General features: G+C 38.1%; 1 protein-coding gene and 1 long non-coding RNA gene across 4 annotated transcripts in view; one reads left to right on the top strand and one right to left on the bottom strand.

Moving 5' to 3' along the window:
* LONP2 (lon peptidase 2, peroxisomal) overlaps positions 1-5,486 on the bottom strand; it is a 43,252-nt gene extending 37,766 nt beyond the window's left edge. The window contains exons 1-6 of one of the 2 annotated variants that reach the window (XM_040615411.1): positions 5,202-5,486; positions 4,112-4,346; positions 3,204-3,335; positions 2,494-2,616; positions 1,656-1,816; positions 856-950 (exon numbers count right to left, since the gene is read on the bottom strand). In XM_040615411.1, the coding sequence (XP_040471345.1) occupies positions 856-950; positions 1,656-1,816; positions 2,494-2,616; positions 3,204-3,335; positions 4,112-4,346; positions 5,202-5,434 (979 nt within the window). In that variant the 5' untranslated portion in view covers positions 5,435-5,486. The remainder of the gene's footprint in view (positions 1-855; positions 951-1,655; positions 1,817-2,493; positions 2,617-3,203; positions 3,336-4,111; positions 4,347-5,201) is intronic. The other variant, XM_040615410.1, reaches the window with a different exon arrangement.
* Positions 5,487-5,548: 62 nt separating this feature from the next.
* The window catches only part of LOC121097954, a 37,314-nt gene continuing 15,156 nt past the window's right edge, over positions 5,549-27,706 (top strand). The window contains exons 1-2 of one of the 2 annotated variants that reach the window (XR_005831133.1): positions 5,549-5,697; positions 8,590-8,650. This is a non-coding gene — a long non-coding RNA (uncharacterized LOC121097954). Of the gene's footprint in view, positions 5,698-8,589; positions 8,672-27,706 lie in introns of both variants that reach the window. The other variant, XR_005831132.1, reaches the window with a different exon arrangement.

Genomic DNA, 27,706 nt, shown 5'->3' with positions numbered 1-27,706 from the left:
AATATTTACAAGAAGAGTTATAAACAGCTAAGGCTCTAGTTCAAAATGGCCACAATTCATCACTACACATACTAAGGTGGCAAAAGATAGACGTTTCTGCTGGTGTGGTATGTTAAATTTCTTTTTAAAAACAGATTCTTTTAAAGGCCATTCAAAAGCCTCATTCTACAGGAGCTGCTAGAAGGAGTTAAAAAGTACGCTTTCTGGGAAGTCATCTTGCTCACTTGTGTTGGTCAGTAGGAGAAGTCATGTTTGGTTTTCTGCCCTTCCCTCGCTGTCCATTTTTGCATACTGTTCCCATAGTAATACCATCACTCTACTCACAACTTTTGAAAACTATGGTACAAAGCTAACATGATACTCAGTTTTTCTATTGTACCTGAAGTTGTAATTATTAAAATAAACTACAATTACGCTTTTTCATCCTTTCATTCCTTACCAAACTTGATTAACTTAAGACATACCAGAACCTTCTCCAGGAAGATTAATGCTACAGAAATGTATAAAGGCTTTTTTGTCTGACATATAAAAAGTAATTAGATGCTCTCTTCTTCATTATTCAAGATACAATCTAGCAGAGACTGTAAGTAACAACACCTTCATTTTTCTGTGCAGACACTGCTAATACTTTTAAAATTCACATTCTTAGATGTACAGCTGAGCTACACAGGCTATTGAGTATACAGATCTTTAAGCCAGACAGACCTTAAGATTTCAGTAACATATTAATGACAGTTTCACAATCAGACGAGACAAACATTCGCAAGACAGAACAAAGTACACAGTGTTTAAATGATGGCTACTTGTCCTAAAATGCCTGTGCAAGAGGCAATCACCAACAATAGAAGGGTTTACCTTTTGTACTCTTGTTCCATGGCAATTCTACCATCAGTTCCAAGTAATTTCTTGTCAAAGCATATTCCGGCATTGACTGAGGCATCTTCTTTAATCTGGGAATAAATACAAAGCATTCATAAGGCTAACTAGGAATTAACTGCAAAGAAAGACTCTCCTGCACCACAAGACAGTTATTTAGCAAACTTGAGGTCATCAGCATACACTCTTACTTTCTGACAACCATAATACTAGAAGAGCAACTCACTACTCTGTCAGTTAGGAGATTGTCTTTGCATAATAGTAAGATATTTATAGGATACAAACAGAAGTTAAAAAAAGAGTCGGTTCCCTATGCATACACAAGAAGTGCATTCTCACTGAAAATGAGGTTGTTAACCATCATATCGCCATGGATAGCACACAGTTACCCTCTCATCAAAGAAAAACAGAGGAAAAAGGACTCAATAACTAGGTCGGTTTTATTCATTAATTATTAACAACCGTGGTGTTATTTATTTAGTGTTTTTTTCCCCTAGATCTTCACTTCAAACAGAGGCTTAGAGCTTACAGTTTAATGCTATATTAATGTATAAATTGTATCTAGAACACTTAATATTTCTTTGTCATCACCTCTGATGTTCCAAAAAGATGAAATAATTAAATTTATAAGCAAAAAACAAGCATTCTACTAAATTTTTAAAAATAATTTGCAAAACACAGCCAACAGAAACATTATTACCAAATAAGAAAAGGTGAATGTAAAATTTGTTTTAAAAAAATAAAATAAGAGAAGAAACTACCAATCGAAAGTCTCCTACCTCTTTATTTCCTTAAGACAAACTTTAAGAGCTTGTTCTGACATACTGGATGTTCTAATCTTTTTCTCCAGCATGACAACATCATCGTGATCTTCTTCCTCTTCATCTTCTGTAGTGCTTGGCATGTGATTGATTCTTCTATTAGGACGAATAGCTACAATCTATGAAATGTAAAACAGAGCCAGAGAGCAGTTTGGCTTTGAATGGAAACCATGACAAAAACATGCAAGGTGCCTTAATGTCATGACAGCCCATAACACTAAGCAGAATAAGCCTAATCTTTACAAAATGGGTAAGTCTTCTCTCTTAGCTTTTTTCATTTTACATTTTTCACGTTTACTAAACAGCATAAGTATAGTTAGATGCAGCAAGTCTAAGCTGCCCTAGCTTAGCAAGCTACATTTTAACAACACACGTTCTTTATCTGTATTTCAGAAGCTATCATTCACCTCCAATGCCATTAGTAAAAGATACACCTTTCATTGCACAGGACAAATCTCCGTGTGTGCATACAGTGCAAGTAAATTGGGCATCAAGTGAGTCTTTAAAGGAACTTCAGCATTTATTCAATGTCTGAAAGTGCTCAGATTAAAAAGAAATAATAATAATAATAAAAAATAAAGCCTAACAGTTTTAAAAGAATATTTTCTTTTTTAAGTATCTACATCCAAAGTTGCCAGCTGTGTGTTCTCTGCAGCTCCAGACAGAACATGAAACATTATGACTACAAATTAAAACTTTGTACAGATTAAAATCATGCATGTTCATTAGCCTGTCTAAAAGTTCATCGTTATACTTATTTAGGATGTTTAAGTATCCCACATTTAAAGGTCCATACCCTTTTATCATCATCCTGTTTGGGCTTTCTTGTTTTCTGAAGCAGCTTCAGGCCTTCAATCTGTCTAACAAGCAATGGTATAGTCATCTTGAATCGTTCTTCCAGCCTAACAGCATCTAAAATCTAAAAGCAAGTTGGTTTAATTAGTCAACAAGTTCACACTGATGGATCATCAGTTTGGGGGAAGGGAACACAGAGGTTACTGTTACTGTCTTTTGACCAGAGTCATAGAATAGATGGCTTAGGAAAAAAGGTAACAAGAAAAGCAATGAGAACAGAGCACACAAAATGTAGCCTCAAGGGTCTGGATGCCAAAACTACAAAGCACTCCAAAATAGGAAAAAAAAAAAAAAAAAAAAAAGTCTTTTATCCTGTCTGGTTTTAAAGTGTCTTAACGTTTCAGTTGCATTTTCTGTGGTAAACATCTGTCAGCATTATATTTTTCAATTACTGTGCCTCAGGAAAAAGGTAGCCCTCTAAAAAGTTACAACATGATGTCCTTGGCTAACCCACAAAAGACACTTTAAACAGCAGCATAAAAACTTTGCAAGTATTTGTGCTCAGTTATAACACAAATAACTTCTAGCACAACACTGTAACTGTAAAGTCTCAAGTGTAAGTAATTTCAAAACTATCTAAAAGTGGATAACTAAAAAAAAAAAAAATAGCAAAAACCTAACTCCCCTTAAAAAAGTTTAAGACCATAATACCTGAAGCTTCTCTTGGTTGGATGTACGGATGATAGAAGTCAGTATATCTGGCAAGGCTTCTCTAGGCAGATTGTCCAAAAGACGTCTCAGCTTTGCAACTGCAGGAACAGACATATCCAGCATCTCAACCAGCTGTAAGGAACACAAAATGAACAATAATCACAGTTGCTATGTTTCTTTTTAAATTATTTAAGTGACTATCTGACCTAAAAAGGATGGCATCTTTCAGTATGAAATGCATCTAGGTACCTTGCCAAAAAGCTACTGAAATAAACAAATACATAAAAATCACAGAAGAGGCACTAACTCAGCATTGGGTAATCAAGACTTTAGGCTATCTACCTGTTTGAGAAGTTAAAAAATATCGTTTGTAGCACTATTTTCAATGCTTACATCTCTTCTCCCCTTCCCATTAAAAACTTTCACAGTTAACACTGCATTGACTCTTTTTCTACATATCTTTTAAACTCAAATTCTTATAGATAGGTACATCAGTTTATAGTCAAGGCTCAGAGGTGTGTGTCGTTCCCCCCCAGCCTTGAATAATTATAAAAAAACCCTCACAAAAAAACCAATCCATTGTGTATATATATATATAAAATCTTGAAAAAGAGAATCGGAAGTACTCCTTTTATGAGCGTATATTCTGTGTATCAATACATATGAAATAATACCAGTTTACCACAGCACTAACATATGCAACGAGCTGTACAGACACCCTGGAACCGGACATTGAAACTTCAAGCTATAATAAAAATGCTTATTTTGTAGCAGAAAGACTGGAACTCAACTAGTCCCTGAAAAATGTAAGAACTACAGAAAGAAAAAGGCATATAGGAAACAAACCAACACCCCAAATATGTGCATAAATACATCAATATATGATACATCAGATTAAAACAATTTACCTGGACTGCATACTTGTAGAATTGTTCTGACAACTCTCCCAGTTCCTCTTCGGATTTATGCTGATCAGTAAACTGTTCAAGCCGATCTAACTGTTCAACTTCAGCAACAGGATACGGCTTCTCTTTCAGCAACTGCAGGATCTGGAATCGGCAGAGGCCCGTAACCAGCAACGTATAATGTGGCTTGGGCCAGTTGCTACCAACCACCTGAACTGCCAAGGCAGCGGTGCCAATCCTAAAAACAGATCACATCTTTGTATTATTTGTCACCTTCCACAGAACATTTTGTGTGCCCCTTATCAAAGAAGCAATTGAGCTATAGGTTGCAAGAACCTTCTGTGTCACGGTTTCTTATCGTGGAAGGCAACCAAATTACACAATTTCCCTTCATAACACGGATTACACAACCAAACCCTAAAACCTGAAAATGAACAAGCTAACAGAAAAACTAAGGTAATATGCTACAGTCACCTGATTTAGAAACATATATGGCTTTTTCATGAATAATGTTAAGGACCTTGCTGTGGACAGGAACGCTGACATTTCTGCTTGAACTACACTCAGTGGAAAACTGAGCGTTTGCAATTTACAGTTCTCCAGCCTTATTCTTAGCCGATGTTTTAGATCACTGTACCTACTCACGCAGATTTCCAACCGAAGTTATATGCTTGCAAGACCTCACTAAGTCTACTGATGCAATAGTTTCGAGAGTAAGGGTTACAGCACGTTAGTTTTAGTCACGCGTTACCTCTCAGAACTACAACCGGTTTTTATTTTATGTGAAGCAGGTCGCTTCTGTGCTACTTACTAAGTGAAAAGCGCTATCGTTTAAAAGCTATAACGCTGCTGGCCTGAGCTCTGTGACCCTATTTCAAACCCTCCACCTCAGCCTCCTTCCTCAAACTTTCCTTCCCGCAGCCCCGGCCCCGGGCCCCACCGACGGACGCTCGCCCGGCGCGGCGAGCCAGGGCCCCGGCAGGGCGAAGCCGCTGCCCCGGGGCGGCTGCGCGGAAAGGCCTCGCCCCGCGGCCGGGCCCCCGGCGCCCCCACAGCCGGGCACGCTGGTCGGGGGCGCCCAGCGCGGCCGCACCTGTGCAGGGAGGGCAGGTCGTCGCAGTCGGAGGTGGGGTCGCTGGTGTTGGGGATGACGCCGATGATGGTGCTCCGCAGCGAGGTGCCCTTCAGCAGCCGGCTGCGCACCAGCTGCATGTTGCGCGGCGAGTCTACGCTCGTCCGCATGGTCGAGCCGGGCAGCAGCACGCCCTCGTGGGTGAGCAGCAGCGGGAGGCGGCTGGGGATCTGGATGGCGCTGCCCGCCGCCATGGCCGCCCGCTCCGCTCCGCTCCCCCGCGCACCGCCCACACACCGCCGCACCGGGCGGCCTGGGCGCGCGGCTCCGCCCCGCTACGGGCGCCCGGCAGGGACAGCCCGCGCCGCGCTCCCGACTCCAGCCCGGCGGGCGCGGGGGACGCCAGGGGCTGCGGGCCCGGCCTTCGCCGGGAGGGACAGGCGCACGGCCACCCGCGCCGTGCGGGGGGGAACCCGAGCGTGCCGGTCCCACGGGGCGCTAGCGGCACTCCGTACAGGTAACCATCCTCGCACGCTGCTTCTCCCGCGATTTGGGGGTCTTTCCCCTCTGTTACCAGCCGGGGGCGCTGCTCCCCAGCGGCGTTGCCCGCCTCAGCCAGCAGGTGGCGGGCTGGCGCGCGCAGCCCGGGCCGCCTGCCCCGCGCGAGCCGGGACGGGAGCGCTGCACGGCCGCCGCGGGGGAGGGGCGCGCAGCACCGGCCCGGTGCTAAACGGGGGTGGCTGCCGCAGCGCTCCGGGCAGCCCGGCACCCAGCGGGGGAATGCGGGACACAACGTCTCCTCTGCAGGGCGGGGACTCAAGGTCTGAGCCTTCCCCCAGCGCTGGGGGCTGTAAGAGCAAAGCCCCCGCCGGTGCGCCCTGTCCCCCGCCCGTGCGGGGCCTGCAGCTCGCAAATGCTGCAGGAGTTTCACTGCAGCACAGGCATTTTCAGCAGACCTGGAGGTGTCAGCCAAGGTCACTGCTCGCTACCATCTGTAACGTTCCTTGGCCCAGTCCTGCAAAAGCCTGCCCAGCTGAAAGGGCTCTGAGCACTCAGGCCCCATGGAGAGGTCGGTTAAAGCAGATCTCAAGAAACTTTCCTTTTTGTTATTATTATTTTTCCCACTAGTGAAAAGAGGTACAACTTCAAAATTGCACAATGTAAGGAACGACATTAGCCAATCCCCTGTTAATCACTGACTTGAACGATTTGTTTCGAGCAAAGGTAATCCTGCATAGAGGGGAAATCTCAGTAGCAGCAAACTGACAATATGAAATGCAGAGGTATAGCTACAGTAAAAAACTTGCTTAATCATACACTTTAATAATACCTTAATTTGTTGGCGTGCTGGAAAATGCAAGGTATGTTTAAATGCAAGAAGTTATTACAGCTGCAAAAATTTCTAAAGCAGCCACCTCAGGTACCTTAGAAAGACACTGGAATTTAATATGCTATTCAACATGACATTTATAAAACATCAATACAAAAGGGCACATAACACAAGAATATGGAAAGTGTTTTGTGAACTTCCAGATGTTAAATATAATTGCTCTGTAAACATATGTTCAACACTCACAAATAGTTAAACATCTCTAACTGTACTACTTTGGAATGTGAACACAAACCAAACCTAAAGGTTAAACACTTGCTCATCACATCTATTGATGAATTTTCTCTAAGTTTTTTCATGAAAACAATCTACCGATCGCATCATGTTTCGTTCTCCAGACTACAGTTTTCTTCCCCTCCCTCAGAGATTACTAGTCCCTGTGGTGATTAAAAACCAGTTTCTTAATTCATTCTGGAGCTGTATCAAAAAATCTCAATGATCACTTTAAAATTCCTTCCAGTTTCTACTGAACAACTCTTAATACCCAGGCCTGTATTTTACTGCATGTACTAATGTGCGATACCACAGGGCTATATTCAAACTTGAACACAGTGGTATCAAAATTGAGCTTCTTTTCTCCAGGACCAGCATTCTTTAAGTTTTAATGGCCAGGTATAGATGCCTATGCCCTCCTACCAAGTATTCCTGGATTCCTCTCTGAGTTCTTATCTAGGTGGACACCAAACAGCCAAGCAATAAACAGCACAAGAGAGGGGAGCTCAACTACAGCACCAAGCAGGCTAAATCAGTAGCTGGCTGATGTCAAATACTATTGACAAGGGCTCAGTTCTCCGTACTTTTTCCCAGAAAGAGAGTAATAGGGTCGGTCTCTGCTGTCTGGCTGCTGCTTCTGCCCATATTCATATCAGCTCAATGCCTTTGAAATCTTCAAAACTGTTAAATGTTGTAGAAAATCTTCAAAATTTATTAAAATGTGAGGATTGGGAAGATTTGACAGATAATATATGCTACTTAGTTTTCCTTTAAAAATTGGATAACTTCTTTCTTATTAATCTACTTTATATTTCTGGAAAATTACATTCTAAAGTACTAAAAACTTTTAAATTAAATATATCATATACTTGCTGTACATCTATCTATTTTCATTTGAAGTATATACCTACTATTTCGCACCTACTGTTATTGTTTGGAAATAATACTACCATTATTTTAAAGCAGAAGTAATTTAAAGACAGAAAATACAATTATAGCAAATACTGTTCTTACAGATGCACAGTTAAACCATTTTGCATTTTGATTGGTTTAACTAAGACTGTGCATATTTGATGAGCTACAGACTGTAGAGTTGCTAAATCCTTAACTAGCTCTCACTAATCCAGATTTGATTGGTTTATTTTTCACTACTAGATGTTAATTCTTGCTACTAAATTCTTTCAGTCTTTCTATTCCAGATCATAGTTTTAAGACCTTGAATTTCCCCTAATACAACTGCTTTGACTCTGGCTACCTAAAAAATGAAGGCTTGATTTACATGGTATTAGCCTTTCCTGGAGGCACATGATCTGAGGGCAGACTGAAGTGATCCTGTCTTTTTTAAACTTAGTAAAAGAGGTTCAAGTCATTTTTGCAACTGCCAATCTACATATATTGAAGATACGTTTCTTAACTGGGGGGTTGTGGTAGGAGCTTCAAACCTGTATGAAGTTCTAGAGGTCAATCCCAGAACTCATTTGAACTTGTTTGCAAAAATGAGTTCTAAAATGGTACTTCACAGTGCCTACAGAGTGGGACATTTTGAATATTAAAAATGCTGTTCTGAACCAAGAACATTATCTTATGTTTCCATGCATAAACTCCTAGCCTATTAAAGTTTCATCTGCCTCGCTAAACTCAATTCTCTTCTTCTAAGACGTGCATGCACTTCTCTTCTGCTTCTTGCTGGCACTCCCTAGAGTTCTCAAGCCCTCACTTTACCTTCTGCAGTATTTTATAAGACAAGACACTCAATCTGTCATCAAACTTTCCCTTTCTCATACTGGCTTTATTTTATACTTACAGATCATTTGATGCAATGGTGTTCTTTAGGAACTATGTCCTTCTAGTCTCATCTGCTATGTCTGTAAGTGAAAGAGAAAAAGAGGTTTGTCCATTTTCCTTTCAAATTCTCTCTCTTATCAAACACATTATCTGGCTTCAAACACAACAAAGCACTTTATGCTTAAAGATGCTGTGAAAAGATGCTTTGAATTGACTCAAGGTGTATTTCTATACATAGTAAATATGAGACATCCAATAAAAAACGTGCGAGACTGGTGTAATATAAAGGGACTTACTGTCAGGATTTTGCAATACATGTGATAATGAAACATATATTTTGCAGTCTTCTGAGGTGAGAGATTATACAAAAGCATGGTCAATCCCCTGTGCGCACGGTAGACTACGATAAATTGTCTGTTCATTAGAATATTTTCCTCAATAATATTTCTTCTTCCCTAAACGCTGAATGCACTCTGCTGCTTCCTACAGTCTTGGCATGCATCACGGACACCCCAAAAATCTTTAAAATACCATAACTGGGAAGAAAGTTTATGTAAACCTATTCAAAGGATGTCATAATATAGCTGAACTGCTTTTAAAGTTCATTTATTTTAATGTCTACTGTTTGCACTCACTGTAAGGTTGTAGTGGAAATTTTAAAATCTGATTTTTTTAATGTATGCTTTGTATTACATATCCTCAATCATTCTTTCTTCACACAAAAGAATCTCTGTTTTTTTCACATCCAGCTTGATTAAAAAGCTACCAGTTGGTTATGTAAGTGCAGCACATGGAACACATGCCAAGAATTGCTGGCAGCACATTACCGACCTTTCAGAAATTTATGTGTGTAGAATTCTTTCATGGCAATTGTAAAATGCATTTTGGGAGTAAATGCTAACAGACCTCACAAAAGCAACTGAACTTAAAGATTTGACCTTTTATTCAAAAGTGTGAGTGAGCTCCAAGAAGAGGGGAAGGGGCGGGGGGTGGGGTGAACGACACACGGTATACAGAAAAAGAAAGAAGTTAAAACTTACTGTTCCAATTTGAAACTTGAGCAAAGATAGCATGGGCCAGGAAAGAGTTCTTGCCTGTCTTGCCTAGCCAGACAGGATTTTCACACCAGATGCATGCCACAAAAATAAGGATTCAGAGGAACTTCTGAAGGACACAAAATATCCAGGGGAAATCAAAGAAATGCCATCAGCAGAGCTGTGCTGATTAATGCTCAGATGAGGATACAGCTGCAAGGAATTGAAAGAGAATCTCACTCAAACATAGTTTTGCTGCACACAATGTCACGTTACCCGGAATATGATTTTTCTTTTACTCTCTTTAATCTACGTACTGCCAAATCAGCTTTTTCATGGGAACTGCTAGTAAGAGCTAAAATTATGTTTCCTTAGTATAATGTAACTGAATGAAAGAGCTGAAAGGGCTAGGTTTGAGGCTCATATGTCTTTAGTATGGTTTTGTAAGCTTTGCCTTTTTGTTAATTTCATGTAGGGGAAAAAGTTGGGCTTGTAACTAAAAGGAGTAAATTTCCTCCTGTTATCAAGGACATAGCCACCAAAGAAGAGAAACGTGCAGAAAATAACGCAGATACTGTCACAGCTCATTGAAGTAAATACTCTCCTGAATCAAACTCAATCATATTTGTAGTTTATATTTTAACAAAGCAACGGTTTGAAGGAGCTACAGAATCACATTTTTATGTTTTTCTTACCAGAGGGAACATTTTATTTTTTCCATAGTTCAAAAGAAATTTGCTGACTGCAACCTAAAAATGGTATGCTAATGTTCTGGTGTAGTTCTGGCTTTGATCTTGAAGAAAGTCCACATAGTCTGTGGGACAAAATCCTCAGGCCTGTTTCCAAAATTATTATGTAGACAAAATTGCAGTTAAAGTTTAAGATGGATGTGAGTTTTGCCTTTGCTTCTTAGCAACTACTTAATACTCTACTACAGAAGAATACCTGAACGTCTCCATGGCTCCCAGAACAGATGCTAAAATGCTCTCAGGCTAGGTTTGCTACCTTCTAAGATAGAAGTAATCAATCTCATGCTGTTGATACAGGATGCTACTAACAAAGTTGACTTCCTGTATTTTTACATGTGTTGTCTCTGGAGGACTTCAGCATAGGTTGAGAAACTGTATCTCCCCAAACTGATGTGTCCTACCACAAAAGAGGATGATTGGCTGTGTCATGTAGCTAATTTGCATTTTTAGCATAAAAAAATCAAGTTCGCTCTGGCTTTTGCCTCCAGTAATGGGGATAGCGCTTCTTTAACAGGATGGAAGGAAACACTGTTGGAAGTTTCTTGCAAGTTGAAAGTGGCAGTTAACTAGACTGCTGGAGAGCAAAAGGACAGTGTAATACACAGTAAAAAAGCAGAAGAAATGGCAAGTGGCAGGAGGTAAGGGAAATGATCATCAGGAGAAATAAGCAGAAAGAGTAAATATTAAGCCAAGGATGAAAACACAATATTAGAGGAAAAGGAAAAGATAGTAAACAGTAGTGCCTTTTGTTGCACCTCCTACAGACTGTCAAATTCTGCTGCTATTTTCTGAGCACCTGCTTATTCCACTGTCTCAGACTGGTGGTATTCAGCAATTTTGAAGCCTGAATATTATATTTTTACATGTCTATAATGAGAATAGAAGTGTTCTCTTTTAACCAATTTAGCATTAATCTAAAAACATTTTAATTGTGCAACATAATTTTGGCAATACCAAGAAATAAGTAAAAAGACTGTGATTAAAGCTAGATGTTAGAATAAAAAGAAACCATTAATGCTCCGTTCCTCTAGTCTCCTTATTTAATGATAAATCCTAGAGATCCTGTAAACCCTGGAATCATGTTCCTTTTTAAGGAACATAAGAAAAAAAGAGATTACAGCTCTCCTAACTCTAACATTATTATTATCTAATAGTTATAATCATAAACCACCATTCTAACAGTCTGGAATCATCTATGCGCTAGGGGACCTTTAATTTTTCATAGGAAGCAGAAAAGTTAACACACCACCTCTGCACTGCTGGTGGACAACCTGGTTCGGCTCTTCACGGTAGCAGCACAGAGTAAGAGAGCTTTGACATTACATGTCCTGCTAGCCTGTCCTTGTTTTACTAATGCTTCCAAGATCACAATCTAATTGCATTTTCAAATTCAAGTCACATAACAAAAACATTTTTGATAGCTATTTTTTGTACATCGTCTATTTTATTAACTCAATTTTGTGCGGTATTACAGGGGTTGCATCAATACTAAAGCAAGTTTACCTTGGTTCACTGTGATAAACTACTAGTATAATACTTTCCCAATTTGCAGTCTTATTTCAGTTTAAGATTTCCTTCAACTTTAGTTATTTTACTCCTTAAGCCACTCTTGCAGTATTCTTGTTCAAATATTACTCCACTCACATTTATTGCCTACATTTTCTTTTACCCTAATCATTTGGTTGCAGAGGTACTCCTAACACCTAAAACTTCCAAGGAAGAAGTTTAACAGTCCTTATTTAAGACTTATTCAGTCTTTCCTTGTATTTTGCCTTGAACATTTACTTCGCTTTTCTCTTTGGCTCACATTATATTTTTGCTCTTTCTCCCTCTGTATTTGCTTCTCTTCATTTTGCAACATAATGTACTTTCTATCATATCTGTTCAGGCAAGAACTCTCAATAGACTGTCTGGTCTGGATTTAGTCACTCTTCCCTGTTTTAAACAGTTTGATAGCATATTAACTGCACACCGAAGGTCAATCAACTCAAGAATGTTTCCCTGCCTGATCCTTTTCAAATCCACAGGATAATGATTCCCTGCATGAAGCATGACCTACTCTGCTTTCAGTTATTCAGCCAAATTGTATCTACATTATTCCATCTTCCAGAGGCAAAAACCTAAAAAATAAAGTTGAACAGAAGTTACCTATCTCTGAGTTAGTCATTCATTGTTATTGTACCTCCACACTGCCATTTGGTAGAATCTGTGCCACAAAACCATGCAGCTCTTCATTACTGGTTTTGATCATGATACAAACTGACTGGAGTAATTAATCAAAATGTTGTCCATAATTTCATGTTTAAAGATATTTTTAAGCTGCCAAATATTACAAATATTGTTCCAGCTGCATTGATTTAAAAGCCACTAAGTAATCATAACTGTGTACTCCCTGAGGATGTTTCAGGAAATTATATACTAGAACCAATTTCCTCTCTAATATGGTTGTTTAAATTCAGGTCAGGTAGCCACTGACCTCACTGTCTGAAATTCTGAAATCTCCATAGCAGAAACTTATCACATGTACATGGCAACAACATTGCTACTTCATGTTGATTTCACTAACATACATAAATCAAGTTTAAACCCCCTTGTTTTTCATAGAAATGATTGTATTCAATAAGTGCAACAGCATCTAAATTTTTACATTTTTATCCAGTTGGTTCTCTGGTAGAATATTATGATAGAGAATATACAAAACATGGCAGATAAAGGTACACTTATTTTTACCTATTGCCTCTTCATAAAACTTCTGTGCGTACAAACTTCTTTTCCACATCTATTATAAATATTAAAAATGCCTATCAACATTCAAAAATTACTGGGAGTCTTGCAAAAAACTGCTGTGAATAAGGACATGTAGAAAAGAGAGTACCATTAAACGTTATAATGTATACATTAAATAGCTGAGAGTTTTCTGTGATTTAAAAACATGAGATTAACCAAGTCACTGTGACATGCAAGTATTAATGACAGAAATATTTTTGTCCTTATCCATTAATTAAATCTAGGGAATACTAAATTGCTATGCATTTGCACATTCTGGAGCAGTCCATGTAGCTGTGAGAGGTAGCCCAGTGAGAACAGTCTCACCGAGCGCTTTGCTCAGTCTGCAGCTGTATGCAAACTAACTGGCTACTGATAGCTAAGAGTCCGTTGCAAAGCAAGACATAAAACAACAGACTTCTGCTTATCTTTCTTCTAATTTAGACACTAATTAAGATCTCTTTTTACTGCCTGTTGTTTTTTTCACAAAACATTGACGATTTATGTTTGAATTTTTAAAAAGTAGTTTCCACATAGAAACAAATGGAACACCTGACTGCTTTAGTCCAGATAGAGGCAGTATTCTCCTTTAGTCTCATCTGTTTCAACATATTTCTAAACAATACCTATACTAGATTAATAAAGGTTGAGCCTATATAATGTAGTTTAATATAGTTTTAGTATCAATCAAAATGTGCAACGGTAGGTGGCGCAGGTATTATTTGCAGTATGAGTATTTCACCATATTTCTGATTTAATGCCATAGTAGTTTTAAAACCATTTGCAGTACAACTGGTGAAAAGCAAATATCTTGACATAATTTAAAGGGATAATTATTTTTAATTCTTAATTACTACATTAAAAAAGAAGAGGAGAAACAGCAAGCTAGCTTTTCAGGAAATATTAGGGTACAGGAAATTAACTGACAAAATATAGTGGCAGCTGATAAATTACAAAAGCACAATTTAAAAATTAACAGAAACTTACATGTTCCAATTCTTTTCAGCCTCACTTTTTGTTAGATCAGCTATTTCAAAGAGGTAGCTGTGCTAGGCTGATTATTATTATTTCAGCCTCCACAACTTCAAGTGGAATAACATTTTTATAGGGGGATGAAAATATCACCAGAAATAAAAGCAAATAAACCCCAAGTCCTATGAACACTAACACAGAAAAAAACCCCAGATTTTCCCTATTTCTTTTAAGATATTCTTTATTTGGGATATTGACGACTCAGGGTAGGATAGTCAAATATCTTTTGATATTTGTAATTCTCAGACCTGGTTCACGAAAAAAGAGCTCACATTTATTTATTGAATATTCAGTACTCGGCCTGTTGTTTCAAGTGCTTTGTTCAAATTTGCCTGTGATACCTAGTCTGTTCCACAAAAAAATAAATGCTTTCAAACATGCTGAATTTCTAGGTTTCAAGTACACTTTATCACTTTAAACTTGGAAGAAAAAGAAGAGAGGCAGAATTTCATACCGGGCATTATGCTTCTAATGCTTCCAGAAACTGTGCAAGCTCTTTACACTTTTCTTCCAAATGCTGTTTTAGAGAAAATAATCTAAGACAGGTTTTTTGAATATTTGAAAATTGGTTAAATATGTGAAAATTATAAGCAGTTCAAATTAAGCATCATAAACAGAAGAAAAAGTAAACATTATAGGCATTAATAACCTGACTTTTTCCATGCTATCATCATTACATGTTCTGGTCAATTTTACACTAAAAATGCCAACTCCTGTGACATATGGGGTATGAAACATATCATCACAGAATAGTTGAGGTTGGAGGACATTCCTGGAGACCGTCTAGTTCAAACCTCCAGCCTAAAGCAGGGTCAGCTAGAAGAGGTTGCAATGTCCATTTGGGTTTGGAATACCTCCTCCAAGGCTGGAGACTCTGCAACAGCTCTGTGCAACCTGTTTCAGTGCTTCGTTAACCGCACAGTACTTTTTTTTTTTTTTTCTTTCTGCTTCAACAGAATCTCTGTTGTTTCAGTTTTGCCCACTGTCTCACCTCCTTACACATGATATCACCATGAAGAGTCTGGTTCCATCTTTCCGTTCCCTCATAAAGTATTCATGCATATTGTTAACAACCCCTCCCAAGGCTTCTCTTCTCCAGGTTGAACAATGTCAGCACCTCTCCTTGTATGTCAGATGCTCCAAACCCTCAATAACTTTTGTGTCCATTTGCCAGACACAATTCAGTATGTCTGCGTCTGTCTTGTACTGGTAAGCCCTGAACTAGGACACAGAATTCCCGATGTGCCCTCACCAGTGCCAAGTAGAAGGGAAGGATCACCTCCTTGATCTGCAACCCTCTTCCTACTGGAGCCCAACCTTCCTAACGCAACCTTCCTATAGCATGAAACCAAGGTGAAGAACATTAACATCTTTGGAGTACTGAGTGCTCTCCCTTCTCCCAATTAGCAGCTATTTTTCCTTACTGAGATGATGAACGAGAGATCCCCACAGAAAAAACAGATTGACAGTTATGACAGAGTGGGAGGCTGCAGCTTGGAAACAGGACTTTCTTCTGCCCCAGTTGGTTTACAGCTCAAATTCCCCCAGTAATCAACCTTTTGCAGAAAAGATACAGAAAATACTGTTACAGAAAACATGCAGCAAAGGCAAGGAACCTAGCTGTAGCATATAAATTTTATTTTTAACTTCTGAAATTGTTTTTTGAATTCATGCTAATACATGCTACAAGTTTAGCTTTAATGATGATCTAGTAAGATTACAGAACTGTCAAGATACTGGCAATTTAGTTGAACATACAAGACCAGGTGACATGCCTTCAAGAATTTTTCAGCAGAAAACAGAGAAAGACCAGTAGTCCTTTTCACAGCACTGAACACAGGGTAAAGTAAGACCTGTGAGCTCCGATATGCTAAAAACATATCTACTAGTCAAAGTGCTAAATCGTCTTTTCCATTGTGAGAATCCCAAGAGTAGAAATCATGATTAGGAAAAAGTGTAGAGATGTAATAGTCCCCACCCCCCACCTGCCCCCAAGTGATGATTAGGTTTAAAGTATAGCATTCTTTCACTATGTTCTAAACTACTCAAAGACCAAGTTGCAAGGCCAGAAGTCTTTGAGCTGGGGAGCAAGTGTCAGCTTTCACCAGCGTAATTCTCAGGTGTTGTACTATAATCATTGTTCCCAAACTATAAATTTGTAAATTTATTGCTAAAATTTTATCAGTGATTTCAACATAGCTCAACAAATTTATTTTAAGGAGAAAGAACAATGTGACTTAAACATGAATATAGCAGTCTGAAATACATAAGTGGCTGCCGGACCATTATCATAACAATTATAAATAGCACAACACTAACTAGGAGATAGTTTCTGGATATCTGCTCTCAGAGTCACCAACACTAGATCTCCTTCAATAAATATTTAATATTTTAATTTTAATTATGATTTACTATTTGATTTAATATTTAATTAAAATCTTTAATATTTATGAAGATTGGAAAGAGCTGCATTGTGCCTTGATCAAATATGCAGGTGATCTAAAACTCTGTAGAGGAAAAAGAGATGGCACTTGATACAATAGAATTATAGTGACAAAGAAACACTGGGAACCAAGTAGGAAACTGTAGGATTTTCGCAGTGTTTGTAAATACGTGTGTGTGTACATGTAGATATACACTGTAGAGATATGAACTACCCGTGTGCATATGTAGACACATATGTACACACCCACATAACTATGTGCATACACGCCTTAGCTGTTAAAATACTGTTTTGACACAAGCTGACTCTACTTACGGTCTGAAGACACTTGAGCAGAAAAATCAAGCAAAGAAATCCACATAAAAAAATGAGATAATGTAACCCAAAGAAAAAGACTCAGGGCTTAATTCTAAAGCATTACTGGGAGAAAGTCCCAATGATTCCAATTGAAGTGTACATAATTCAGAGGCTGAGGTGATGTTTTAGGGCATGATGTGGGTGTAGCAACACAAAGACAACAGAGACAAGAAATAAGAACATTCTGAGCAGCAAGATGAAAAAAGAGTAACATTTTTTTGTGTCAAGTAAATATCAAATACAAAATAAAAAGATTAACAAAACACAGGAGACACAAAAGGCAGACTTTGCAGAAATTTTTTTCATTTTTATCTGACCAATGAGGCATTGGTTCGATAACATCAGAGAGTGTCACTGGAAATATTAACCATGCAAACAGACTAAATTCTCTCAGATTAAAAGTTCCTAAATTTAAGCTCCTCTAGCCTCAGTTGGACACCATAACTGGCGAGTTCTGAAGAAAACTGTGATGATAATGTGAAGTACATTATATTTCAGTAAAGAAAAAATTAATTGTACTGAAAAACAAAATTCAAAGGGAAAGCACACCCTTTATACCCCTTTACATGCTTTTCCTATTTTTTATCAGTGTGATAATGGCATATTCTAAGCAGGGAGAAAACAAATGTGATGATAGACTTTTGCAGCCAAGCAGAGGCCTGATGCATCCCTAGAGCAGAAGCTGGCCAATATACAATTAATATTTGTTTGTCTTAAACCTAGACCTAAACCTAGAACACTAAACCAGCCTTACCACTAAGAGTACATAAGGATTTTGTAACATTTTAACAATATGAATAACAAAACAAAGCAAAAAGCATTTTTGTCGCACCACTAAGTGTATATATATTTATATGTATGTATGTATATACATACCTCAAAGGGGCATACAGAGATTTGTGGTACAGCTGCACAAATGAGAAAAACATCTGCAAGCACAAAATATGCATGAAAGGCAAAGGATATAGACAAGGCAGGAAAGATGTCCAAGGAAACTAAATTACCCAGTCAGTTGAAAAAGCAGAAAGTGTCTCATAAAACCACTGTAATCCTGCAAAATAAGCAAGAAATATGCCTGGCAAAAGTCAGAATTCCAGGACCCTAAAATAAAAAGAACTATGACAGGATGGTGTGAGAAGCAGAAAATACTAAGGACAGAGGAAAGGCTGCAGGGAAAAAAAGCCTTATTCAGTTCCAGCTTTCCTTGTTGAAGAGCTCTCAACTCTGATCACCGTGATTTCTGTGACCAAGACCATCAAGGACTATAGCCATCAGTGGTAACCACACAGTATCGAGGTTTTTTTATGCTCAGCTAGTTCACAAGATTGTTAAGAATACCTTGAACGTGTGTTGATAATGATTGACAGTGACTAAGAACTAACCATTGGTAATGTGTATTGTTACTGAAAATTAATCTAATAAATGTATTGTTTTGCAGCTGGCCTTATTTATTGGCCCTCTGAGAATTTTCCCATCATTGTAATTTCTAATTCCCCAATACACGCAAAGATACACAGATGTAACATATACACACACATGCATATACCCAGTTGGAACATTTTCCATGTTTATCTCCAATGATAACATTCTGTCATGACGGGAAAAATCCCAGGGAGTTTGCCACCATGTTTAAAACATTACTTAAAAATTGTAAAAGCTAATTATAAACTGTTCCAATTTTTGCTCCAAAGAAAAGTCTGAACAGGGATAAGAAACTGTGGAAATGGAATATTGGCATAATGACTAATTCAGCACCACATGAGGCAGAGACAATTAAATAAAAGCGCCTTGCTTCAGAAATATGAACTCAGTTTAAAAACAATTATTCCTATCCACATCAAAACAAAGTCAGTCACATCTGTTTGTAACTGAAAAATGAAATGCAGAAACATACAGGACAGTTGAAATTTCATTAGCTACATTATTATGGAATAGTCTTTCTTCAGTTTGCTTTTTTAACTGGGTCAGTATGTTGTCAAGATAATATTTAGCCCCAACCTGAGCTGAGTTAAACTCACAGAATATGATGTTTCAGCATTGTTGAAAGGTAATGTGAACTTATGTCCTAATACTCTGTGCATGCCCTGTAGCAGTATGAGGAGGATACTGGTTATGTATAGCAAATGCCAGTTTTCTTCAAGGGCAGTCTCCTTTGGCTCAGAAACAGAGCAGACAGCATTCACTGGAAAGAAGGGCTTCATTCCTAGCCCATGAGTGTGACCTTAACTTACGATTTATTAGGAAGTGGTGTATTCGGGTTGTCTCGCATGCTTCTAAAAGATGCATGGTAATCTCTGTCTAAAAGTGTCAAAAAATCTTTATAAGCTTCAGAACACATAATTTTTTACAGTTAACTTTTGTAAGGTCAGTCCAAAAACTATAAAATGATCTTGGTGAGTACATAACAGTATCTCCTCTTTTCCCTTGGGTTGGCTGTTAATCCAATGGATGATGCAAGGCTGTTCTCATCTGCTACATATTCTTGACTTTCACACTTAATGATGAAAGGTTATAGACATAGCTCTTAGCTGCAGAAAGTTTTGTGCTGTTCCCATTGTTTAACTTCGTACGTGATTCTCAGATAAGTAGAGTTGTGTAGATATACAGAAAAACGGAGAAACAAACATAAAAGCAAAAATAGAGATTTGCTACATCCCACCTTAAACATTATGCCAGATATAGTCTTTACCCATAAAATGAAAAAAGTTGTGAAATATTATTCTCAAAATTCATCAAACTGCATGTGTCTCCAGCCAAATTAGCGTACAGTCCCAAGCAAAAACCAGCAAAAACTGCAAATGTTTTCAAATTGAATCCCATCCAAATGTTCTGCTCACAATGAGCATGAATACTTAAGAATACTGTAAAATGTATTTATAACCTTAAATTCACTTTCACCATAGGGTGGGGTCAGAATGCTCAGAAGTTCATAGTATCCAGTCCAAAGCTTTGTGAAAAAGAAATGAGTATTACAATTGGTATTAACAACCCCATAAAACTCCAGTTTCTTGTGCTAGAAGCTCACGTTCTTTTCAACTTAACGTTAACACTCTGACTTCACTCTAGGGGTTGAAAAAACCAATGATTTCATCCTATTCCCCTGTGGTCTACATTCAAAAATTAAGACTGTCCTCATGAAACAAATTCTCAATTAATGCTTTGTTTTAATAATTTGCTAGAGGAGTCATTTTGCATAATAGATTTGTTTCATGAGATATTGTTCTGTGAGAATGTGCTCTGTATGTTACTTCTAAAGATTTCTTCAAATAAACTGATTGACAGCAAGAGGGTGGATTTTGTTACTTAAGCAGTTTCTTATACAAGCGTCTTACGAATTTTTGGGACTGGAAAAAATTCCATTAAATATTTCACTTGTTAAATTAGGGAAATTTACTTGTTTATTTACAAATTTCAACACTTTTGGAAAGTACAGCTTGCAAGTGTTGGGCCTGAAAAAGGCTTCTTTGGGCAAAGTCATATGGAACAAGTCAAAGAACAAGACTTTTGGTGGATAACGTAACATGTTTAGTTAGCATTACATTTTCTGCTTTAATACCTGAAAAATCTACTTCATATTCATGAAAAATGTAACTAATATTCTCATGACATACCTCAGTACCACATAAATAAAGTATTTTAAACCTTCAAAATACAGTCTGTTTTTGGAAAGGTAAACTATATGGCCTAGGAATGAATATTAATATACATCAGGGTTTTTTTCTTGTAGATTAATGTTATCCTCAGCTACAATTGAGGGTTTGCTCAAGCAATAGCAAGACAAACAACACAGATGAATATATAACAGCACAATGGGAAACGTCCCAACATGTCCTCCAGTGTCTGTTCACTTCTTAATAATTAACCTTCATTTTTCCACAGATGTATTTGCAGAATTGTTATAGGAAACTGAACCTCACGTGAAAATTGAGTTAATGTTCTGTATTTTCATGGTCCTAGAATCTGACCACTTAATATAACCTCAAACCACTAAATACAGAAACATTTGCTCTAGGGAAGTTTATCTTATCCACATGCCCATCTGCTCTCATGTATGGACTGAGACCACAATACAGAGACTACAGAAGATTGAGTATTCTCCAGTTTCCTCAGCTATATGAACACAAATTGCTTGTCCTCCACAAAGAAATGGTCCATCTCTCAGCCTGCCTGCTTTACACCACATCATACCACCAAAACTAAATAAATATGAAAACCCCCAATATATTCAAATTGATGCAAAGGCCCTCCTGTTCAATCTCCAACTCAGTTAACCTGAGCGTTTCCTTAAGTCTACATGAAATGGTGGAAAACAGATGCTGAGAGTATCTTTGTCTCTACATCATCTCATGAGACCCCACCTGGAGTACTATGTTCAGCTCTGGGGCCCCCAACATAATAAGAAGGACATGGGTCTGTTGGAGCGAGCCCAGAGGCAGCCACGATGATGATCAGAGGGCTGGGGCAGCTCTCCTGTGAAAACAGGCTGACGGAGTTGGGGTTGTTCAGCCTGGAGAAGAGGAGGCTCTGGGGAGACCTTATTGCAGCCTTCTAGTACCTAAAGGGGGCCAACAACAGAGCTGGAGATGGACTTTTTAGAAGGTCATGTAGTGATAGAACAAGGGGAAATGGCTTTAAACTGAAAAAGGGTAGATTTAGATTAGTTATTAGGAAGAAATCCTTCACTCTGAGGGTGGTGAGACACTGGAAGAGGTTGCTCAGAGAAGTTGTGGGTGCCCCATCCCTTGAAGCGTTCAAGGCCAGGCTGGATGGGGCTTTGAGCAACCTGGTCTTGTGGAAGGTGTATGTAAAGAGAGAAGCCTGGGATTGCCCTGAACAAAAAAAAAAAAATCTATTTCTCCACATTTTCCATAAAGTGACATCTCATTGTAGATTACAAAAGTCCTTTTTTGTCTTATGATATGGAAGCCATGAATGAAAATTGGTGTTTTAGTCCAAATCTAAGGAAGATTTCTAAAAACACATAATATGATTTTTTAACAGGCAGATTGAGGATCAGTGAGGACTTCAGTCATGCAGAATGTCTGTATTCTATGCGTGACCAAACAGTGGGAATGAAAAGTAACCTTTAATGTTAAAGCACAGTTTTCACAAAGGCTCTAGCAGTACTTTTTTTTTTTTTTAATCCTAAAAAGGGTCTTTCTTATATTGGTACAGTATCTGATGTCCAGCTCTTCAAAGGCACTTAAGCATTACAAGCTACAGAGATCAGCAGTAGTAGGCAACTAAGTATAGGGTTTACATTGCATTTCTTTGATGAATTAATACTGATTTGAAGTGCTCAAGTTCAAAGAACTGTAACTCAAAAAGCTAGAAAAATAAAAGCCTAGTAAAACATTATACTACATGTAACTTCTAAAAAATTTCCCCTGAATTTATTAAAAATTAATATAATAATTACTGTACTTCTGTAAGTTTTCATGTGATTCTTTTATAAAAGACATTTAGCATTTTTATTGAAGTTACTATCAAACATTCGGTATACATAGTAATAATAATTGAATCAAGAATAACTCCTATGCCACTATCTGTATAAGGTGCCACAGGAACCCTTCTCTAAACTTCACTTCAGTATTTCTACTAGAAAATGAATGCTTTTGTATACGTCTATTTCACCAAGGAAAAATAGCAAATTTGCTCCTAATGACTGGACATAATATGTTTCAGAAGAATGATTGTGCTTAGCACCAGCTTACAAACAGGTAAAAACACCACACAAAAATATATGGATCATTCATAGGGAAAACTGCTTGGTGTTGTCTTACAAAGAGAATGTGGGCATCAATCATGACTTCGCTGCTTGGTAACATCAGCCAGTGTAATTGATTAATGAGCAGGAAAAGGCAAACCCATGGCATGCCTCCTCTGCAAGGAACAAAATTTCAGTACCTGCATTTCCCAGAGTTCAGTGACTGCTCTCCTTCCCAGTCCTTTCATGGATCTATTCCTCCCTACAACATCTGAAAGAATCTAAATAAAAATGTCTTTCCAAGAAATAGATGGCTTTTTCATACTAAAGTGAAAAATGTTTAATACTCAGCAATGGCAACTAGGGACAATTCTGTAAGGAGTGAACCGAGAGATTTCCACTTTCATCCACCTCACATCCAATTTGGAGTAGATAATTTGAAGAAAAGATGCGGCCAGATCTTGGGTACAATAGTCAGAGGAAAATAATTCTTCAGCTTCACATCACTGCAAAAGTTTTATGTAGGAGCAAAAAAAAAAATTTCTTAAGAAATTAAGCTATACTCCTATGCTTATATTTTTTCATTTAAAGAACATTTTTTATTTATTTATAGTTTATAAAGCTTTTTGCAGTAGAATGGAACTTCTGTTATTTAATATGAATATATAATTTTATTTTTTACTAAGAAAGGAGGCACTAATATGTGTTGTTAATCAAATATTCTTTTGCCCACCTAAGCATTTACATGTGCTTTGCAGCACTTTTAAAGCTTCCACTTGATCCACAGTGACTGCATCAGCTAAATCAAAGGAATCCTGTTCCATGGCTTAAAACTTTGCACAGTATTAAAAGGCAGGCTGTATCATATGATTTGAATATGATTATTTACCAGACTATTTATTAAATGCTCACATATCTGTCAAAGCAATTAATCCCATGTCAGCTGTTCTCTAGGGCAACAACAAAGATGATGTCAATAACATACAACAAACTCAACTGGGTCATAAAAGGCACTGTAGCCAGTTACATCAAATATCTAGACAACCCCTTCAGTTAAGAATAAGATGCAGGATAAAATTCTAAGAAATTTCTGGAACACAAAGAAGAACTTAATGTGCAAAGAATCACTTCATATTTCAGAAGTTCTTTTTCTATGTCTTTTTTTATGTTTGTAAAGCATAAATATCTCTTTCTAATATATCATATATATCTCTATATAGATTATATATATATACTCCTAATCAAGCAGTGATTAAAATAGAGCTCTTCAGTTAAACAGACTTTTTTTTCAAAGCTTTCTTCCCATGTTCATCTGCTAGCATACAACAACGTATATGAGAAAGGGAACCTTGAGTAATGTTCTTAGTGAGCAACAGAATACTGTAATAAGAAATAACATGTAATAGAAGTCACAAGAATAAATGAATATTCAGTAGGGAATGTGGAAGCATATATGCTTGAAAAAATAAACGTAAAAAGAGGTAACAAATACCACTTTTTAAAGTGTGGCAAATGGTTTGTAACATTTCTAGTTTATAACACTCATGTTATAAGTAAGCACTGCTTAAGTTAATTTTTTGTCAGGTATTTTAGTATTAAGGACATGTTTTAACAAGATTTTTACAGCTTGATTAAAGATGAAGATGGCTAAATTCACAACTGAATTTCAACAAGCAGCAATTTCAGAAACTGATAAACGTATGCAAATAAAGAATGAGATTTTAACATACATCAAATTGACTTCAAAGTACTACTAGGAAATAATTTTTACAACAACCACCTAAGGTATAGAAAATTATTATTTCGAAGTAGCAAACACAATTGTAATTGTGGTTTACTTTCCAATAGCAGGAGTTCACAGAGACAATATGAATTATTGTAGTTTCTACAACAATTTATCTGGAAGGATCTTTACATGTTCCTCTTCTGATTTCTCTCTCCTAATAAGAATCAAAGAGAACAAAATACCACAAATTATCTCAAGAGAGTTGTATTTCTTTTTGCTTCATCCCAGAGGAACAAAAGTCCTCTGCATCAGCTAGAAATAATCTCCTACTATGTGAAAAGCCAATAGCGGAGATTCAGGTACTATAGATTTCTCTTCACAGTTCCATTCCTCTGAATTTAGTTTTCTAAATCACTGGGGGCTTTTTTACAATTTTACTCCTAGAGTAAAAAAAACCACCAACACCCCCCCTAAAACACCTTAGTAATTTATGCTAATGCTTTCCCAATGCATGATTTTTCCTAGCATATGTTATCTAGTACTTGATTCACATCCAATTTAAGTTTTCCAAGCACTTAAACTAATTATAATTGTAATTCCAACCATTTTAAAATCAAAATTCTGTCTTAAAAACCATGATAGATAATATGTCATAACAATCTCAAATTGCCAAGAATCTTCAGACATTATCATTTCATGATCTCAGAGCAAGCTAAAGGTTACATGTGCTGGCCCAAAGTTTTAATTTTTTGTATCATTTATTTTCCTCTGATTTTCAGACAACCCTTGAAAAAACACACTTAATTTCCTTATTCTAGTCAGATGACTGACAGAGCCTTGATAATTACAGTCACACTCTCCTTGATGTTTATATCTGTTAAATCTGTAGACTTTTAACAGTCTACAGAACAACACAGGTGTTTCAACTAGGACATGCATATTTAACTTGCTTAATCTTTTCTCATAAATTATTCCCTTACTCTCCAAATCACTTTTCATGCAGTTTTCTAAATTTAATCTAATTTCCCTATCAAGCATCAATCTTGAAACATTGATCGATAAGGAGCAACTCAGTCTTGTTGGAATCAACTTCTTCTAAATTACAGGAAGATACCAGGTATTGAATGTATGATTCCTCAGGAGTAAATACTATGCCTCAAAATTTTGGTGACAGGATCAGCCTGTATTAATTTGTATTCACTTGCAAATATGATTACTTACATCGAAATGGGATGGAGTGCCAAATACTCAGTGGATTGATAAAGAATGATATATAACAGGGAATATGCAGGAAAGGATGGTATTAATACTTCTCTCATTTAAAAGTTTTTAAGTTTAAAGCAGAACTAGTATATACACAGAGCGAACAGGATATTCATATACCTGTACTTAAAAAGTTAAAAACCTGAAAGAAAGTAGTAGAGAGGGATTCACCTTGGAAGAAAAATTGAATATGCCGTATACATAAAAATAAAGTGGAATTTATAGAATTGACTAGCATACCCATATTGGCTTATGGCAATGAACAAAGGTAACAGCATCTGTGAAAATGTGATGGAACAGGCAAATAATCAACCTGGCAAATTTGCATCCTGACTTAAGGCAATCTGGCATATTAGAGAAGAAAAAACCTGTGCAGTGTACACCCTCAATAAAATCTTATGTCAAATCCATAACTTGTTGGTCTGTAACCACTCAAAATTTCATGGATGCAGTGCTGCTTCTCCAAAATGTAAGCTAAAAAAGTGCAACAGTTTAATTCTTCTCATAAAAAAATACCATATAAGAACTACAGAAAATTACACAGGTCTCATAACATGAAACAGCTGCCATTTTACAGAGAGAAAACATGAGAGCTAGATGGAGGGCTGAATTTTAGTCATGTATCTGTATGGATCAAAGTACTGTTTGTGGCACAGATGCCACAATTAATAAAAATGCATGGGATTCTATCCAGATAACGAAAAATGAGAAACACTGAACTCTTCACTTTCCAATACAATTATGCAGCCAATGTATGCAGCCTGGAGTAAGGTGAAGTTTTTCCTCATATTCAGAAGGAACTTCTGTTCCACAAACTTCAGGTTGTGCCCGTTGCCCCTTGCCCTGTCGCTGGGCACTACTGAAAGGAGCCTGGCCCCGTCCTCTTGACACTCGCCCTTAAGGTATTTGTAGACATTGCTAAGATCCCCTCTCATCTTCTCCTCCCCAGGCTAAACAGCCCCAGCTCTCTCAGCCTTTCCTCATACGGGAGATGTTCCAGTCCCCTGATCACCTTCACAGCCTCCACTGGCCCCTCTCCAGTAGCTCCCCGTCTCTTGAACTGGGGAGCCCAGCACTGGACATGACACTCCAGATGTGGCCTCACCAGGGCAGAGTAGAGGGGGAGGATCACCTCCCTCGACCTGCTGGCCACACTCCTCCTAACACACCCCAGGGTACCATTGGCCTTCTTGGCCACCAGGGCACACTGCTGGCCCATGGGCAACTTGCTGCTCAGCAGAACCCCCAGGTCCTTCTCCACAGAGCTGCATTCCAACAGGTCAGCCCTAACCTGTACTAGTGCGTGGGGTTGTTCCTCCCCAGGTGTAGGACCTTACACTTGCCTTTGTTGAATTTCATTCGGTTCCTCTTTGCCAAAGATCTCACTGAATGGCAGCACAGCCTTCTGGTGTGTTAGTCACTCCTCCCAGTTTAGTATCATCAGCAAACGTTCTTATTCCGTCATAGAAGGCTATCAGATTAGTCAGGCATGGTTTCACCTTGGGGAATCCATATTAACTGTTCCTGATAACATTCTTTTCCTCCACATGCTTAGAAGTGACCTCCAAGATGAGCTGTTCTGCCACCTTCCTAGGGATGGAGGTGGGGCTCACTGGCCTGTAGTTTCCTGCGTCATCCTCCTTGCCCTTTTTGAAGACTGGAGTGATGTTGGCTTTCTTCCAGTCCTCACACACCTCTTCTGTCCTCCATGACCTTTCAAAGATGATGGAGAATGGCTTGGCAATAACAGCTGACAGCTTCCTCAGCACTCGGGAGCATATCACATCAGGCCCCGTGGATTTGTGGGTGTCAGGTTTGCTTAAGTGCTCTTTAACACGATCCTCCTTGACCAAGGAAAATCTTCCTTTCTCCAGACTTCCTCTTTTGCCTTGAGGGTCTGCGAAACCAGAGGGCCGTCCTTGGCAGTGAAGTCTGAAGCAAAGGCGGCATTCAGTAACTCTGCCTTCTCTGTGTCCTTCATCCCCAGGGCACCCATCTCATTCTGCAGGAGGCCCACATTTTCCCTAGTCACTCTTTTCCTACTGATGTACTTGAAGAAGC

Source organism: Falco naumanni, chromosome 15 (assembly GCF_017639655.2).
Source record: "Falco naumanni isolate bFalNau1 chromosome 15, bFalNau1.pat, whole genome shotgun sequence".
In the NCBI taxonomy this organism is placed as follows: Eukaryota; Metazoa; Chordata; class Aves; order Falconiformes; family Falconidae; genus Falco; species Falco naumanni.
Note: the sequence above shows the minus strand (reverse complement) of the source record. Positions and strands in the feature narration are given on the sequence as shown.